General features: G+C 34.3%; 1 protein-coding gene across 5 annotated transcripts in view; it reads left to right on the top strand.

Moving 5' to 3' along the window:
• LOC149565101 (uncharacterized) overlaps positions 1-18,970 on the top strand; it is a 339,748-nt gene that overhangs the window by 235,688 nt on the left and 85,090 nt on the right. For 3 of the 5 annotated variants that reach the window (XR_016361996.1, XM_089818649.1, XM_089818648.1), the window contains 4 exons: positions 655-723; positions 3,919-3,963; positions 4,060-4,155; positions 4,253-4,333. Coding sequence is in view for 4 of the 5 variants with exons in the window: in XM_089818649.1 (XP_089674775.1) it covers positions 655-723; positions 3,919-3,963; positions 4,060-4,155; positions 4,253-4,333 (291 nt within the window). In the remaining variant the exon portion in view is untranslated. The remainder of the gene's footprint in view (positions 1-654; positions 724-3,918; positions 3,964-4,059; positions 4,156-4,252; positions 4,334-18,970) is intronic. The other 2 variants (XM_089818647.1, XM_089818646.1) reach the window with 2 other exon arrangements.

Genomic DNA, 18,970 nt, shown 5'->3' with positions numbered 1-18,970 from the left:
AATGTAGAACTAGAACTTTTCTCTTTGTGTAAAAGGATGTTAATTTAGTAAATTTTGTATTAATATTTATATTACTAAGGAACTAGTAAAATTGTTTACTTCTAAAGCAAAATCTACCTTTATTTTTGTTGTCTTGGTGTGAATAAATGCAAATGGAGATAAGCCTATAAGATGTATGAGATGATATTTCTATCTATTTCTGTTTTTTTAATGTTACCATAGGGTTTAAAAGAATTATCTCATAATTAAATAATAACTGTCCACACCACACGTTTCTGTGTGTAAATTGCATTCTGTCTACCAATCCAAAAGATTTGTCTTTCTTGCCCTAGTGTTTTTTTGAGATTCTTGCTTCAAAATAATTTACCTGGCTTAACTACATTTTCCTTATGTACTTTCCATGCTCATAACCAGTCAATCATAATTTAATAAAAAGATTAAAAGCTTAATGTTATTTCTTTAGATATGCATAGTGAATGAGATCTATTGAACAAAATTCGTGTGAATGTATATACTGCTTTTGTAAACATAAATAAATAATAATCTTTGTTTAATTATTAAGAATATTAGAGATGGTTCATTAAAGACTGCTGATTTTAAAATACTCTCGAGCAATTTTAAATATACTTATATTTTTTTTGTGTTCACTAATAGATATGGCAAGGGGAGTTTATGAAGTGGGTTACCAATGAGAAAGAAAAAAAACTCATTTCGTTGTGTCAGGTAAACCTTTGAGAATTTTTTGATTAAATTTTATCTTGGACTTAAAGTAGGTATGGCTATCTGGAGTAATGAAAAAATAGCATACAATTGAAATGACATGCTGGAGTTTAAAATATTGAAATCTAAGTACAATTATTTTCCGCAGAAGAAATCAATTAGTTTGAACCAATTCTTGAGTCAGTCAATCTAAACATCAAAATGGATCAGTTAGATAAGAAGAGTACAATAACAATGACAATGTCATATATGTTAGAGTAGGTAAATGTCAGTATACAAAGATCTTATTTCCAAATTAGCAGAAGAAATTCATGTTGAGGCAACACAGATTTAAAACCCATAATGGATTGCATTGAGAGATATTTTCATTCCAAAAACATTGCAGATCCTCCAGTTGTTTCAGGTGACTTCTTTTTTCTATTGATTTGTACTTTACTGGCTACTAACAGCATCCTTTTTTATGAGGCACTACTTCATGTCTGATCCTTATTATGGAATATTTTTCAGTTATCTACAGACATATTCTATCATGCCAGTTAGCTAGCCCATCACAAAATTAAATATGAATTAACTAAATAAATAAATAAAATTTATCCTGACATATGTGTTATAGTTATTCAAGACCATTTGAAAAGCACAAAACTAATTTCCAAATTTTAAAAGAAAATTTAGTACATGTGCTAGCTAAATGCAGCATACCAGTTGACATCAATTAAGAGATTATCTAGAAGGATATTGGGGTTTATTTTGTCTTCACTAAGTTACTAGTTCGAGTTCTATTCAAAATACAAGGTTCGTAGAACCAGTTTGCCAGTACAACAAAATCTTGGAAAGGGTTTTGGGTTGTTTGTACAAAAGCATATATATATATATATGAAGCCCACTAGCATAGAGTATGGTAAAATCATATGATTTAATCATTTAAACAACAAAAACACCATAGGCATAAACTTTAAACACTTAAGTTGTAATCATAGCATCATGAATCAACATCATACCATCATATATTTCAATTTTCAAGTTCAACATCAAGGATAAAAAACATTAAAATTAAATCATGATCCACGAATCATAATAGCAAGTTCAAGTATCATTGTTTCAAGTTCAAGTTTCAACTATCTTAATGTATTAAATTTTAATATTCATCATATTCACATTTTTCTTCTCAAATCATCATCTTCTTCTTCTTCTCCTCGTCCTTTCTCATTAGTTCACTCAGCAATAAAGCTAAGGCCAATGGGATCAGCACCAGCAACAAAAAAAATCTCCAAAGTCTTCAATTGTAAGCCAGGATGCAGAAACATCCAAATCCACCAACTCTGCATCTACATCCCACCTCTTTGTCTCCCCTTCTTTGTATCTTTAGTCTTCTGCGAGAGGAAGCACAAGTTGTAATGCACAAATACCAAGTTCTCCGCTCTTTTTGATTGCAACCTATTGCGCTTCACTAAGTGGATAAAATAATATGTGCTGCATTTTCTCTCTGAAGTAGATGAACTAGCAATCTATGAAAACATGACCATGTAAACAATTAAAATAAAATTTAACTTATGTATCTTGAATCTTAGAATTTCTAGCAATTTATGAAGACAAAGGAAACTAATAACATTTTTAAAAAAATTAAACTTACTTATGATAACACTTTGATTGCAAGGGGCTGCAAAGTTTGGAATCTTTGGCCATGGAGGTACCAATGACTATGAGCATCTTTCCTAAACCGATGACAAAGAGCATCATTACTTAAACTTTTTGCATCCACAAATTGTATGAACTCATCTGTAATCAATTCTCACATTTCATCACCAGGAAAGAGTCTTTGAAATGCTGCCTTGTATCCATCAGTGACTTCTATATCTCTATAGGGTGGTAGTCTTCTTGGTAGATCAGTATATTGTGTGCTATAGTATTTGGGCGTCAATTCATAGGTAAGCAAATGTAGAGGAGTGGTCATTTTGTTCCATCTTTCTAAATTGTTTGAAGGTGGTCTCTTTAGGATCTTGCTCCTTGTCATTTACAAATTGCTTGATCTCCTCAAGCATTGAGTCTATGCCATCATAGATCTCTCCAAGGCAAGACCTATACATGTTTGCATACCTAAACATGATCATAATGGGGTTGGTGAGCTTAATGAGATATTCCACACGTTCCCACCATTGGTCATCCAATATCCTCTTCCTTATTTTGGTTGCCTTCTCACTGTTGCTTTGCCTCCATATAGCCCAATTGTTACTGATTACCATTTTGGTAAGTGCCTCTTTCATTTGCATAAGTCATCTCGAGATGATTACATTTGATGCAAAACGTGTCTCAACAACTTTTAACATAAAATAGAATGAAAACAATACAATTATTAGATACATACGTGATAAAAGAATACACATTACATAATTAAAAAATCAGAAATTGTAAGATACTATTTTTTTAAGAATTAAATAACTAACTTGAGTTCAAGTTTACTTACCTTCAGCAACTCCAAATGTGAGAACATTCTGAATGTCTCTTGAGTCATGTGGTGGTTTGTGATGAACATCTAGATGTCCTCAGCTTCTGTGTACACCTCCCTGATCCACTGAATACTCTTTACAATCTTTTGTAGCATTAGATTGAGTGAATGAACTGCACAAGGTGTCCAAAAAATATGTATGTAACTCTCTTCAAACAACAAACTAGCAGCTCTACAATTCTTTGCGTTTATGACTTGGACAATGTTTCTTGTACCCACATGTTCAATGGCCTCAATTAGGAAATTAGCAATAAATCGCCCATCTTTTACTTGTCCTTCACAATACACTGCCCCTAAAAAATATTGCTCCTTTAGGGAACACCACCAAAACATTGATCAATGGACGATTTCTAGCATCTTTCCACCTGTCTGAAACAACCATTACCCCTGTCTCAATCCATCAATCCTTGATGGGCTTCAATTGCTCATCAATCAACTTGACCCTGTTATCCAACATGGTGGTTCGTACTCTCTGAAAACTGGGACCTGAACACCCTGCAGGTGCTGCATTAGCCGAGTTCACTGGTTGGTATTTTATATGGTCCGGTCCATAAATTGTGGCAATTACTCAGTTATGAATTTTTCACATGGATGAAGACCTTAGTTACAGGCTTCATTTTTGTATATTTTGATGTTATCTTTGACATTGCAGGCTCCATTTATGTTTATTTTGATGTTTATCCTTGATATTGCAGGTTCCCTTTTTGTTGTCTCCAAAAGCTAAAAGCCAAATTCTACAGGTATTCTTGTGTTTTGTGACAGGCATTGCACTTTCCCCTTTATTGTATACCTGTTTTATATACCTAATATTTTTAGAGTTTCATGTTTTTGCGAAGGTAGAAGCTGATATTTATAAGCAAATGTCAGTGGAACGATCAGTTATGGAACAGCTAATTTCACACTCCTTTGCAAACCCTTTTCTGCTGCTGGTGGTATAGGCAGTGTGAACAACATAAGCTTCTTTGTTTATGTACACAGGTTTAATAATGTTTAGCTCTGATCTACTTGAACATTTTTCAAAATTTTCAGGTGCGACGCAGCGACTTGATTGCAGACACTTTGCGTCAGCTTTCTCCACTTCAAAAAACCGAATATAAAAAGCCTTTAAAGGTTTGTTTACCATTAGCTGTATCACTCAGAATCTTTCCATTCTCTATATAGCGATTATCTTTTATATTGAAATATGGAAAATAGTATATCAGTTGTCTTCATAACAAGAAAGAATAAAATGAGATAAATGGACTTCTAGTTGAATAGAGTCTAGACTATATATTGCTGCAATTTTCTATGAATATGCCATCATTCTCCCTGACAAAACATCACCAACACGTGGGCTTGTATTTATTACTAGTTGACAAGGTATGGAATAGCCTATTCTAAGATATATGGTTGTCTTTATATTACATATATTTTTTCTGAATTATTGAGAATGGTGATGTGAGAAAGAAAAAGAAAATAAAAGAAAATAGACATTAAATGTTTTTGAAAGGATGTCTTAGTCTACAAAGTTTGAGAGTTTCAATTGTGTACTTTTCATTTGTGCTAAGGATGGGTTTAACAGTCACCATAGTGAAGCAAACCATATTATTTTCCCAAATAGATTATAATCAAATGGAAGGCTTTGATGTCTAAATGTTCCTACTTAACTATGTTTAGAATCAACAGTGTGAAAACAGATAATGCTAGAACGTATTTTTCCTAAGTTTCTGGTACGGGTAGAGGTATGAGAACCCAGTACGTGGGCACAGGCAATTGTTTTTCATCCTTGAGTACATGGGTTAATGTACAAATGTCTATATGTACATATACAAAAAAATTAAAGAATTATACAAATTTGTAAAATTAATTCATTTGATAGTATGATACCATCATTGCTCAACTCCAAACACCAATTGATAGTTCAGAATTTCAATATTAAGTCATAAGCCTTATCGTATATGTCTAGAATCACAACTCAGATAAAAGTCTTTACAGATGCAAAATGGACAATTAAAAATCAGTTTTTTAAGAAAGCATAAACCTTTAATCTAAGATCTGCATTTAAAGCATGAATTTACTGATCCATAAAACACATAACACCAATATTTTTGATGTGGAAACCTTGTTAAGGAAAAGCACAGTGAGAATCAAACCCACAAGATGATTTACTCTATTAGAAGCACTATAACTTGTTAGGAGTATTACAAAAGAGGATGCACAAGTTTTGAGACACACTGCCTAGAGCTCACTACTCAAATGCAAATAAGGGCAACAACCTTGAGAATTACAATGAAAGGGCTACAACCTTGAGTGGACAACAATCCTCTGTGGACAACAACCCACTGTGGACAAAAGTCCACTTAATCATAAATTGACTGATAGTATTTTCCTTATGCCAATACAACTCCAATGAAGACATAACAAATATGTGCCTTACTTGCAGATTCCACTCATATGTCTTGAGTCTTTTCCCATATCCTGTAAGCACACACCAACACCCATCTCAAATAGATTTTACATCATCACAGTTATACAATTTATCAACCTTGTTTCTACAAGGTTGACTCAATACCTTATTACAAAATATTTAATTAAATGTAGCACATAACCCAATCAATCCATAGCATGTCAGATAAGACATAGTAAGAATCCAAATAAACATCTTCAAGCACGCTTCTGCTCCATAAATATCTCCTTGAAGTTCGCAACATGTTACACCAGCAGGTCCGCCAGGAACAATAAGAAACATCAACATGCCACAAGAAAATCATCCAATCTGATCACACTAATGAATGCAATCCAACAGCACTAATAGGGCATGACCTAGGAACATCAGCAAACACCATGAAATACCACAACCACGAAATTGACCCTGTGATCGAATTCGTTAGTATCTCTGTACTGCTCACTACAAGTGCCAAACAATCATCTCTGTCATTAACGAAAAGTAGCTTGCCAACAACCAAATCATGAACCACTCAAGCTGAGGACAAAAATGCATGTCCGAAACATACAACCAAGTTAGCAACCAGAAATGTTGCATAACCTATCCATACCAATCCCAAAACTGAAACATTGTCTTTTCCTGAACACTCAAATTACCAGTCTCTGATCAATCAACCATAACCAGCTCAAATCATTATCCAAACCTCTGTAAATTGACATGTGCCAACTACAGACATCACGAAACATCCTATTGCTTCCCATTGCTTGATTTTCAACAGTATAGTTGTTACAATCCTCTCTTCTCACTAAACCTATCAAGAACAGTGACAAAAATAAAGGAATACGTGAACATCAAAGATAACATCTCTCAAATATGTGACAGCAATCTCTGAAGCACATGTTTGCATAGTATTTCAACAATCTCCCTTTTTGGCATTGATGACAACATATGATGTGAAAAAACAACTATACACAAAGATCAAATCATAAGCACCAATCAATGAAATGAAGATATTATCTTTCATGGCCTCTCTAACAAATCTCTCCACCTGAGGGCAATCCCTCCCCCTTGATATATTTATTACATACTATTTTCTCTATTAGATAGCTCACTCAATACTATTTTTCACATGGCTTCTCTTGCCCTTTGACATCAATGACAAAGGCACATAATTGCAAAACAATCATTGCTCCCTGATATTGAAACAACAATTTGATAAACCACAAGGCTAGCTACCCCCCTAACTGGTAGCCGCCAAAAATATCAGTTCCAGATGAAAAATAATCTCTGTAATGGTACTGAACAGTTGCATCTCAATGCAACTCTAGCTCTGATCAGGAGGGGCAGTTACGCCAAGCTTACCTCAGAGATGCTCAAAAGTGTCCTTTGGTAAGGGATTTCTAAAGATATCTGCAATTTGTTCTTTAGTAGATACATATTCTATCTTGACTTCCTTTTCAATAACCTTATCCTTCAAGAACTGATATTTGATGGATATATGCTCTCTTTGAATGCAATACATTATTCTTTGAAAATATTCATTGCATTTGAGTTATCACAGTAAATAACAATATGTTCATGGATACTTACTTTGATGTATTTCAACATTTGTTTTATCCATACCACTTGTGTGTGAGTAACAACAACAACAACATATTCAGCTTCAGCAGTAAAATGAGTATGCTAACTATCATATGAATTATGGATCATAAATTATCTCTTGTGGTTAATTTAAATTCATAACATGGTTAATTAAGGTCATCTTTGAGATTTGAGCAGCTTCCTTGCAAGGGACATTAGAGCCAAATGTATCAAGGCAAACTAGTGGCTTGATTCTTATGAAAGGTGGTTATCTTTTCACTAATAAAGTACAAAGGATAATTCACTCCAAGAGTTGACGGATCGCTAAACAATCATTACTCACGAGTCCATCAAAACGAATCATCCATCCATCATTAATCCCTCAAGAAATGAAGAAAACAATCAAACCATAATATGAAGCAAACAATCATCAAATCCAGATCAATCATCACTTCATCTTGGGTTCAAGAAAACGAATATTTCAACAATCGAGCACCAATCTGTCAAAGCAAAATTCATCAATATGTCAAACAACAGTCATTAACTGTCACTCATCAATCATCTAATCAACAATCACTACATCATTACTCAATAATTCCTCAAATCACCAATCAAGGAAGATCAAACACGATCAGCATTAGGATACAGGCTATCTGCATTTCAGGATACAGCCATCTTGTGATATAGTAAATATTTTTGTATGCATTGGGGTAGTATATTTAATACTTATATTTTATATAAGGAATAAAATGAAATGCCATTCCTTATTTTATTTCCCCTAAAACAATCATGTGCAGGTGAGTAAGGAAATACAAGGAGGGAGAGTGGGTACGAAATTCCTGTTTATGTGGGCTACACCATTATGGATGAATAGAGTCTTATCAGATGTAGGCTGAGGGGGAGTGTTCTATCTGTCTCTGGGCTTAGATAAGAGGAATATTATGGGCGCCCTATTGTGGTTTCCTCTTTAACTTTTATGATGGTTTTGTTGGAATTGAATTAAGAGAAGTCACAATTATAGGTGGGTGAATAAGGTGACTTGAATAGGGAAAGTAGAGACAAGCTTCCCCACTAGCTAGGGCATTGGATGGATAGTGTCCTGCCACATGTAGGCCAAGGGAGAGTGTTGTACTTTCTCTTGATTTTAGTGTGAAGAATGCTTTGTGCACCCTATTGGCCTTCCCCCATTTAACCCCTATTATGGTTGAATTCTAAAAACGAATTATAAATATTACATGATTTATCTAAATAGATTAGGATGACAATTAATATACGTGCACATATATGTTACTTGATCCTTAATCGTTGTAGATATATTTGGTCTGAGGAATTATATTCCCAATATTGTCTAACATGATTACAGTAACTAAATGAGAATTTATCTTGCTTAAAATATTTTAATAGGTAAAATTATAACTCTAACTGTATTACATTTCTTGCTTTAATTGAACTTGTGATTTTAGGGCAAGAATTAGGGCAATCCTAAAAGGGGGCATTGCTTTTATAATAGTAGATACAGGAAATAACTCTGTTCATGTGCAAACGGCAGCTAAATTTATTCAATATAAATATTCACACTGAGTCAACACTTCCAGTTCTCTGCTAGATAAACCTCCCAAGTCCCATAACCTGAAATTTTGCCCCAAAATATGCCACTTAAGGTTGACTGAGTTTAAAACTTACCAGATATTTAGTCAGAGAGAAATTGCAATGATCTATAAACAAGAAGCACTCCAAATGCACTTGTCTAATCATCTTGCGGCAACGGCCCCGCTCAATGACCATATAATTTCTGAAAGCCATATCAAGTAGACTTCAAGAATGCCCCTTAATATATAAAAGATATATCAACTCTGAAACAGAATGGTGGCCAGTGGCACACAACAGAAAATATTATTCAATATATATTTATTATTTGCAGATTGCCCCTTTTTGGCAAACTCGGAACTCTGCCCTTTTATGATTTGGTATTAACTGTTACGCCTTATAATGCAAGCAGATTGTACCACTACCCTAAAATAAATCTGCCATCCCTAGCAGAAAGGATCACATGTATGAGCAATAGGAATAGCGATTTTTCTCATTGAAGGCACAAAGGAAGATGCTTTGACAGGTTGCAATGACTTCCAATGCATGTTTTATCTCCATACACCAAACCATATAACCAATCACTATCTAAAGCCTGAAGTCATCTAGCAATAAACATGTGGCTCCATGGTGTCAAAGAAGAATAAACAAGGTATACAAGCTGGCATCCGAGAAACCAGGGTATGTTAACCATTAGTCATTTACTCATGATTAGCGTTGATTAAGCTTGCTTGAAACACCCAATAAAACCAATCTGAAATCTGTCTTTAACGAAGACTACACAGATTTCCAAACCTCAAACTTTGAACCCAACTATGAAATCTGATTGACTCCGCCCAATCACCAAGCAGGGTAGATCTTCCATCACGAAAACTGATTTTCCCAGGAGGGTTTTGATCCTCTTGAGACTTAGATGTACCACTTTTGGTCTTGATGCAAGGGTTTTCTGAATTCAAGAAATATAATAAATTGATTAATCTGTAACATACAAATTGAGCTCTCAAACCCCCATTTATTAGCCTTTTTGGGAACTGTCCAAAACTCCAGTATACAATCACTTTATTAATTAAGCCTTTTATCTCAAAAAAGTAATATTTTAATTTTCAAAACATTTCCAACACTTGGTCACTTTTCAGCATCCCTAGCATTTAAAAATTTCGATTCTCTTTTCAACAAGCTATAAAGCTGAGGTGATTGATAAACCCTTTTAGTTAAAGTGTTGACCTTAGTAAAATCAAATTAGATATAGCTCACTGTTGCTGCTTGGTAGCTTCAGTCAGATAAACTTATGAATGTATATATATAATTATATATGAGATATAAGTCTATTGTTATATAAGATAAATTAATATAATAATATAACAATATATAACACTATGAATATATTTGTTATTATATTAATTATTAATTAATGAATAGACATGTCTCATGAAGGGACATGTCTCTTCATAGTTTATGATTATTATAAATATAAGAGGTCTGTGCCATTTGAAAGACACATCAAAGATTATGGCAGTGCTTAGTACATTTGCAGCAGTCGTCGAAAAATTAACATGGTATCAGAGCCAGGTTAAGGAAGATCTAATTAGATTTGAGATAACAAATTATCTAGACTACAAATTATCTAGACAAGACTTGGGAGATGTTAAGAGACTATTGATGTTCCAAACTTGAACCATCCTTAGTGGGGAAATGATTCAAAAGAGAAGATGTTTCTCAAATAATCTCAATAGGCATTTTTCTTTTCTAATTTGATGTATATGAATCTTCATTGAAGCAACTTGTATCAAGGATGCATAGATAAGTATTTATGATCCTTGAGTATTTCATTTATCTACTCATTGTTGTCTTTTTCTTATTTTTATTTCTATATGTACTATAAAAGCTATTTGCCTTGATCTTTTCCTTTCTCTTTGAAGATGTTCTTGCAGGAAAACGTAAATTGATATCAAATTCAAAGGGACTCTAATACATTCGTCTAAAGGAGTGGATAGAGGATATGTTTTAGTTGATCTTTGAAGATCACAATCATATCAAATTTAGAGGGAGTATGACACTTCAGAGAAGGAAAGTTTGGTTGAGGAGCTTAAATTTGATTTTTAGAGGGATTTTAGAAAGTCCTTTTGTGTGATTATATGACCTGAATGGGCCTACTCCCAGTGTACATCATGAGGAAGTGATAACTTCCAAATGATCATCACTTGTATTTGCAGAAGTTATTGAAAGGTGACAATCTTACAATAACTTAATTTTCTATTATGATGGATATCTTACAATATCTATGTAGATCATGATAGATTATACTTTGCATGGTGGATGTTTATATGGTAAGCATCATGAGAATGGGTGTGCACAAACCTTATAAACATTTTTTGAGTAGATGGTGAATGTTATGCAAATTGAACTTCTGGAAGGCCATTACACAGAGTACTCGGTGAATATCATGCAACTTGATGTTCAGGAGGCAAGAGGCCATTACTCACAGTACTTGGTGAATATCTTTTATCTCAACATTTTGGAAGGTCGTTACTCAAAGTGTATTTGGTGAATATCATTGATATTGTAGAAGACCAATACTCATGATATCAGATGTGATATCAAAACTTTTTGAGTTCTTGGTGAATATCGAATGCCGATATTTTGGGAGACCAGTACTCAGGATATTAGATGTGATATCAAATCTTATTTGAGTACTTGGTGAATATCATGTCTTGATATTCTGGGAGGCCAATACTCATGATATTAGATGTGATATCAAACCTTATAAATATTTGGCGAATATCATGTCTGATATTCTGGAAGGCCAATGCTCATAGTGAAAACCTTCTGATCAAAGGTTTCCTTAATTTGTCATTCCTAATATTACCAATGGTGTAATATTTGTCATGTTTATCCTCCCTAGCTAAGAGGGAGTGTTGATGTTTGGTAGCTTTAGTTGGATAAACCTATATATATGAGATATAAGTTTATTGTTATTTAAGAGAAATTGATATAATAATGAAATATGTGTACATATATATAACACTATGATTATATTTGTTATTATATTAATGATTAATTAACGAATCATGGGACATGGCTCTTCATAGTTTATGATCTTTATAAATATAAGAGGTTGCTGACATTTGAAAGACACATACCAAACATTATGGCAATGCTTAGTACATTTGTAACGGTCCTTGAAAAATCAACACTCACAATTATGCCCACTATTGTCAAAATGCATTGAATTGAAAACTGACTATGTAGGAGTAATACTAATGAGCATCATGATAATTGGACTCAACTGAGTGGCTTACTAAAAATAGACACTCCCTCTGTAATGTTCCTTGTATAATTCCTTAGAATTAAGGGACAACTGCTGGAATCCTTTTTCCTTATTATGAACTACAATCTCTATTCTACTATAAACTTGTGAATTGATAACCAAAAATTCAATCTGACGTCAAATTTCTAACATCAAAGCCACTTACTATATTTAATTTAGACAATGTAATGTCCCCGTTTTCTAATTAGGTTTGAAAGCTATAACCTGCAACCATTTGTCAGTACAATATCGAAAATTGTGTGTAAAACATATTAGCAACATTAGATTTAAGTAAAAACTAATCTAAATACTACCCAAGCTACCCATCCTAATCCTTTGGGAGAAATCCTTTCTCCAATCACCTAAGCCTCTGGTGAGAACTGCGTCTCGATTAGGTAATTGTCATAGAAAGAGCTTCTTCCTTTGGCCTCTTTGGGATCTCTGATAACACTACTTGGTAGACCAAAGTCTCTTATCTCTAACATATGCATATGTTTGACCACTACAATATATATTGCCTCTAAGAGATTCTCTATAAATCTCTCTCTAGATTCCAATTAGGAATCTTGACATTCACAAGGAATGCCCTCTAATATTTGTGAGTTCTCGTAAGAGAGTCACGCCATTCTTACCGAATGCCCTCTACCAAGATCTACTTGGTCTCTATGGGAGTTATAAAGCTCTCCTATTATGTAAGACTATTAGTCCTTGATTAGTAGTCTCTCTGCATAATTTCTTCTTAGGTAATTATCAAAGGATCCATACCTGTGGTAAATTTGTAACTATATGCTCTTCTCTATAAACATTGTCTTTTGTGATTGGGATCTTTCTTATTCCTTTATTTTTTCTATTCTGATTTTTGTATACATGTATTGCCTCTCTGTATCAATTTCTCTAATATTGTAATCTTCAATATAGCTTTGTGTTCGCTAATCCTCAATTTTATTTATTGTTCATTTTCTCCTATAATCCTCTGTTTCGTGTTTTGTCTTAATATTTAACTATTTCTGATTACAATTCTCATATGTTCTCTTACGTTGCTTCTATTTCTAGTTCCAATGAACATTGGCTGTTATGCCAAACATATCTTGTGTGTTGTTGATCCTTCCATACTTCCTCAGTTATAATGATGCTGATTGTACATCTGTAATTGCCTTCCAATGAATATTATCGAAGTTACTTATTCCATTATTCTTCTATTCATAGTTGTGATGTGTGAGCTACTCGTCATACACGTTCCTCCTTGTCTTATAATTATCGAGACTAAGAGGAGTTACCTTGTCACCTTTGTATCTGACTGTGTTCTTGCTCCGGGGTAGAGATTTACGACTGTATGCATATTGGTGACTTTTACCTCTTGTTAGGAATTACTTGTCTTTCCGCTCTAGTTACATCTGCTTAGGAGGAGATAGTATTTCCGACTATGTGATGCTTTGTCTGTAGCGTGGATGCTCCTTACAAGTCGATTTGGAATCCTAACAATTGATCCCCTTGCTTGTTTGTGTTTCTCTTTGTTTAGAATATATACGTATATGACAATCTGGCTCGAGCCTGCCTATTGGTGATTGGATGGATATTGACCACTGTCTGCTTGGCCTTATGATTATGAACTTGTCGATCCTTATTAGCCGTCTGAGCACCGTCAATTCATCTTCTCTTGTTTTTCATGACATGTCCAATAACTTCCTCTGCTTCCCTTTTCATCGCTTGGCTTCACTCAGGGTACTTGGTAATGTTTTCTTTATTCCAAACGTTCTGATGTTTTGCATGCTCGATGTCTTATTCTCTGTTTGTGTTATCCACGCTAGAGAAGTATTTGTCCTTTTGCCCTCCCATGTTACTATATGGGGCCTCCACTACCGAATCTGGTGTCTGCATAACATATGATTTCCAATTAAATTATGCTATGTCTTGTTTGGATTATCTTTCTTGTCTTCTTTGTCCGCTAATTGCTAAGTCGATGCTTCCACTGTTTGCTAAATATGCTACCCGTTTTAAAGTGACGAGCTTGTTCTTTTTTTTTCCCCCTTCATGATCTCTGTCCCCCCTTATATATATTTTACTATTATTGGATTTCCAATCACTGACTAAGGTCATGACCTTTGGTCATGACTTTTGGTCATATGATTAATCATTCTTTGATAAACTTAAAATATATTTTATATAATATTTATTTATCAAGTATTCAATATTTAATATCCACATGTAAGGTTTATATTAATTTAGTTGTTTATACAATTCATTTATTATTTTGCAAATTTTATAAAAGAATTTATTTTGATATTCAATGTTCATCATTGATATTCAATACCATTCACATACTTATTCTAAATATTTCATTAATATGGCTGACTCAAATATTTAGAGGATTAATTATATGTCAATATAGGGTTATGACAGACGATTAGGTGGAACCTTAATGCGATGATCATGAAGATTAATGTAATGGCCATTGTGATCTGCTTCTTACAATTATATCCCCTTGCCTGATGCAGTTGTCAAATATAGACTACAAAGATTATGTATTGCTTTGGGGTGGTTGTATTTGATATAAATATTTGCTCTTGCAACCTTTTTTGTGCCAATAAGACAAGTTCTCAAAGGAGCAGATCCTAATTAGTATAAATTAGGAATGAGTTGTAATCTGAATACCGATCTGAACAGTTTGATAGAAAAACTCCAATGATGCCAAATGGTAAGTGCTTGAACAGGCAAACCCCAATTCTGGATGAATAGAGAATTCTCTCCCAGAAATTGTCCTGTGTAATACCCAGGTATCGCTGTTTATTGCTGTAAATTGCTCTTCGTAGCCTTATTCTGTTTTAAGCTTTCTTTTTATTAATGCTTGTTTAATTTTCTTCCTATGCCTTGTGTCAATGAGGTATGTGTTTCAAATACAGTAGATCTCAAATAAGATGAAGAGAATAAGTTGTAATACTGATGTATTAATAGCGATCGCTCTATGTTCCTTTTATATCTTATTCATTCCATTATTATTATTTTTAGTGCCTGCCTCCGGCAGGAATACTATTGGAATCGTTGAGCACTGAAAACTAATTTGTTTTACCCAATAGAATTTCAGAATTAATATATATCTATAACATTTCCTATAGTTTGTCATTTTTGTTATATTTTTTAAAATTAAAAAATCTTATTTATCTGAACTTCGATTGGCTCCTACCAATAAAGGCAAGGAGAAAAATCGAATTCTTGAACCAAAAAAAGAAAGAAATTAAAAGATCTTTTGCAGCCGTATACTTTTGCATTAAATGTGACATTATCCTTTCCTTTCTAGATTGTCCTATGTTGTTTTGTACCCGTATACTTTTACATTAAATGTGACATTATCCTTTCCTTTCATCTGGATTGTTCCTATGTTGCTTTCATCAAATTTTGTTGGGTCACTGCCATATCCACTGCCATGTCTATGGCACCGCCATGTCTTCATTATGAATTTGCAGGTGATTTAACAGTTCCAAGATCCTGCATTGAAGCACCATGAGTTAAAAACTGAATTTATTTTCAATTTTCTTGGTTTATGAAGATTACGTCTGCGATGTGAGATAATTTTTTTTAATGATTATGACTCTTTCAGGTATGTTTTCTAAAACATTTCAAGCTCATGCTTTGTTTGTTCTACTGTTTTCCCTAAGTGGATTTTATGCTTCTGAAAAGAGATGCGCTTAATTCATATTTTACAAGCTTGCCAATTAAAGAACCAACGATTAATTTTCCACTAACTTATTTTCCCTGTTCATTTCCAGTGCAATTTGAATACAGTTGTGCTCACTTAAGAAAAATATGCTAGACTTATAAATTTTAAATGAATTTCAATAATATCATATTTTCCCATGCCTCCACGCTTCAGTAGATGTAAGTGGTCTAGAATATAGTATCTTAACAGAGTGAATATTGATCGATTTCCAACAGTTTGGGGTTTTACATCCCCACACTCCTTGCACACAGGATGTGATTCTTCTCTGCAAAATTAGTATGTTTTGCCAGCTTTGTCAAATCTCTGCTGCTTCAAGCAATTCTAAACTCCTTCCTCACAGCAGCTAATATTATAATTATTTTCATAAGGGTTTGATAGATTCTTTTTATAAAATCATGGGATTATTTGAAGAGAATTGCAGAAGATTTTTGGTACATAGGGTTTGATAGATTCTTTTCATAAACTATTGCTTGTTTTCAGTATAAATCACACTAATTTTGGAAATTTTCAAATGACTTTTTCGCACAAAATTGTAGGCATTTGGGTTGTTCTTTTGCTTTTTGAGGGATTGTTTTGCTCGATTTTATAAGTTAAAATAGTGGGTCTGTTGTAATTTCTTGCTAATGCGAAGGGTTTGTAAAATCTTGAGTTACTTCTTACATGGATTTTTTGGGGTTTCAGCAATTTATGCCTCCATATTTCAAAAATTGTGGGTTATCATCTACAACTATGGTTTCTGAGCTCAACTTTTCACAGGTATCAGTGTTTCCTAGGGCATTCTCTCTAGCAAAAATCACGTTCAGGAACTGAGAGGGGCCTAACCGCTTGGTAATTTTATCAGTAATCCCTCCAATAATACCAATAACTATGTGGGGGAACAGGGGAGAACAGGGGAGACCTCTGATTCCTTTATCAGTGTTCCATTAATAAAATAAATTGCACAATCAGTGACTTTTAACACAGAATGCTTCAGGCAGGTATGCCTTGCATGGTATTCACAGCCCCTTAATGTCGCCAAGTGTGAAATGATTTGTACCCCTATATTTGGTATGGTGAAACACATCTACCATATAAAATACATGTTTAAAAAATACATGAAAGACATGCACTTCCTATGACAACTATCAACAAGTGCTTGACAGTTTGTTGACAGAAACATATTGGCCAAACATATATTAAACGCACATTTATGTAATGGGCACCCCTAGATGTCCCAAAAAACTAAACCAATTTTCTGAAAGGAATTTTGTCAAACAGTTTGCATTCAACCTCTTATTTCTCTTTTTAATGTTTTAAACTCCTTATAACTCCGGAAATCAAACGTTTATTTGTTTGTTGTGTTTTGTGCATGGAATTGGTATCATACAACATAAACAAGAATGAAACTACAATAATATGTAAAGTGGAAATAAATTGCTGCTAATAAAATGTTAACTTCAGAATTCATAAAACCAAATACATGGCAGATTTATCAACTCACTAATTACTTCAGCAATATTGACATAATACTCCAACCCATGCTTTCGAACTTGCTGCTACAGTGCTTTGTCCTTCAATCAGTCCACTACCTTCGTAATATCATTCCCTCAAAGCGGCATAAGCGTCAGAAAAGTAGTGAAGAAGATATGAGCAAAATACCAAATTTGCCTGTAGCTGGAAATGCAACTAAATTGCTTGATAATGAAGCCAATAACAAAGAATTCCAAAGGCCAAACCCCAAGGGAGTGACGTTTAGAATGTTACAAGAGAGGATAGACGTCCTCAAATGCCAAGAACGGAGCTGCAACTCACACACCAATTTCTTCTCATATTCAACCTATCTAATGAAGCCACAAATGCTTCCTTTTATTCTATTTCCAAGAGTCCTCTCAACTCATATCGGCAATGTGGGATAAAAGATATGTAATATATAAACCATATATTAAAATACCCCTTATGTCTCTCTTGGGTACACATCCCCATAAAATAAATATTAAAGTAACACTTTAATATTTTACAATTAAATTAGGCGTTACTTTAATAAAACTTTAGGCATTAAAATGTATTAACAATCGGACTCCAAATAATGCGAGTGATAGCTCATCAAAAAGCTCTCACCGAGGAGTATCAAATCCAATCACCAAAATTGACCTGCATTGTGTCCTCCTGACTTACCAAAAATAGTAAGTATGCCTGAAACTGAGTAAATCAACTTCGTTTTGGCCCAAACTGGAAATGACTAGGCCAAAACACTCCAGGATCCCATTAAACCCTTCATTAGCCCTCGGGACCATGTAGAACAAGGCTAACGCACACACACTTGGTCAACTGCTAAAATGGGGACATTACAGTCCGCCCCCCTTGAAATTGCTTGTCCTCAAGCAATCTCAGTCCAACCTGCTGAATAACTTGCTCACTCTCCCGTGTAGAATCGTCCTTCGGCAGGTCTCTCCATCTGACCAAATACTTCTTCACTATCCTATTTCTAAGCTTCCTCTCTCTGGTGTCCAGAATAGCCTCGGGTACTAACACAAGCTTCCCCTCCTCATCCAAAGGGGGTAAATCTGCCGAAGGCACTACATTCTGACCAATGGCTTTCTTAAGCCTAGACACATGAAACACATTGCGCACTCGATTGCCCTCTGGAAGCTCAAGCTCATAGGCGACTTTGTCCACTTTGCGAATCACCCTGTAGGGACCATAAAATCTAGGTTTCAACTTTTCAGCTCCGCTCTTCTTGAGCGATGACTGTCTATATGGTTGTAGCCTCAAGTAAACCATATCCCCTACCTCGAAGCTACGCTCTATTCGGTGCTGATCAGCATACAATTTTTGTTGATTCTGGGCCTGTTGCATATTCTCTTTGAGCACTTTCAAGATCTCCTGACTATCTTGCAATAAGTTTTTTGCTTTGGGCACTCTACTGTCCCCCAAAACTAAATCCATGAAGCTAGGTGCTTCATAACCATAGAGTGCCATGAAAGGAGTCATCTTGATGGACATATGATTAGTGGTGTTATAACAATACTTTCCCATATGCAACCATCTGATCCAAGCCTTTTGTTGTGCAATTACATAGTTCCTCAAATATCCTTCCACCCATTTATTCACAATCTCTGTTTGCCCATCTGTTTGTGGATGATAACTAGTGCT

The sequence above is a fragment of the Cupressus sempervirens genome, chromosome 3, assembly GCF_028749045.1.
Source record: "Cupressus sempervirens isolate cs-2001-9-10 chromosome 3, ASM2874904v1, whole genome shotgun sequence".
NCBI lineage: Eukaryota > Viridiplantae > Streptophyta > Pinopsida > Cupressales > Cupressaceae > Cupressus > Cupressus sempervirens.
Note: the sequence above shows the minus strand (reverse complement) of the source record. Positions and strands in the feature narration are given on the sequence as shown.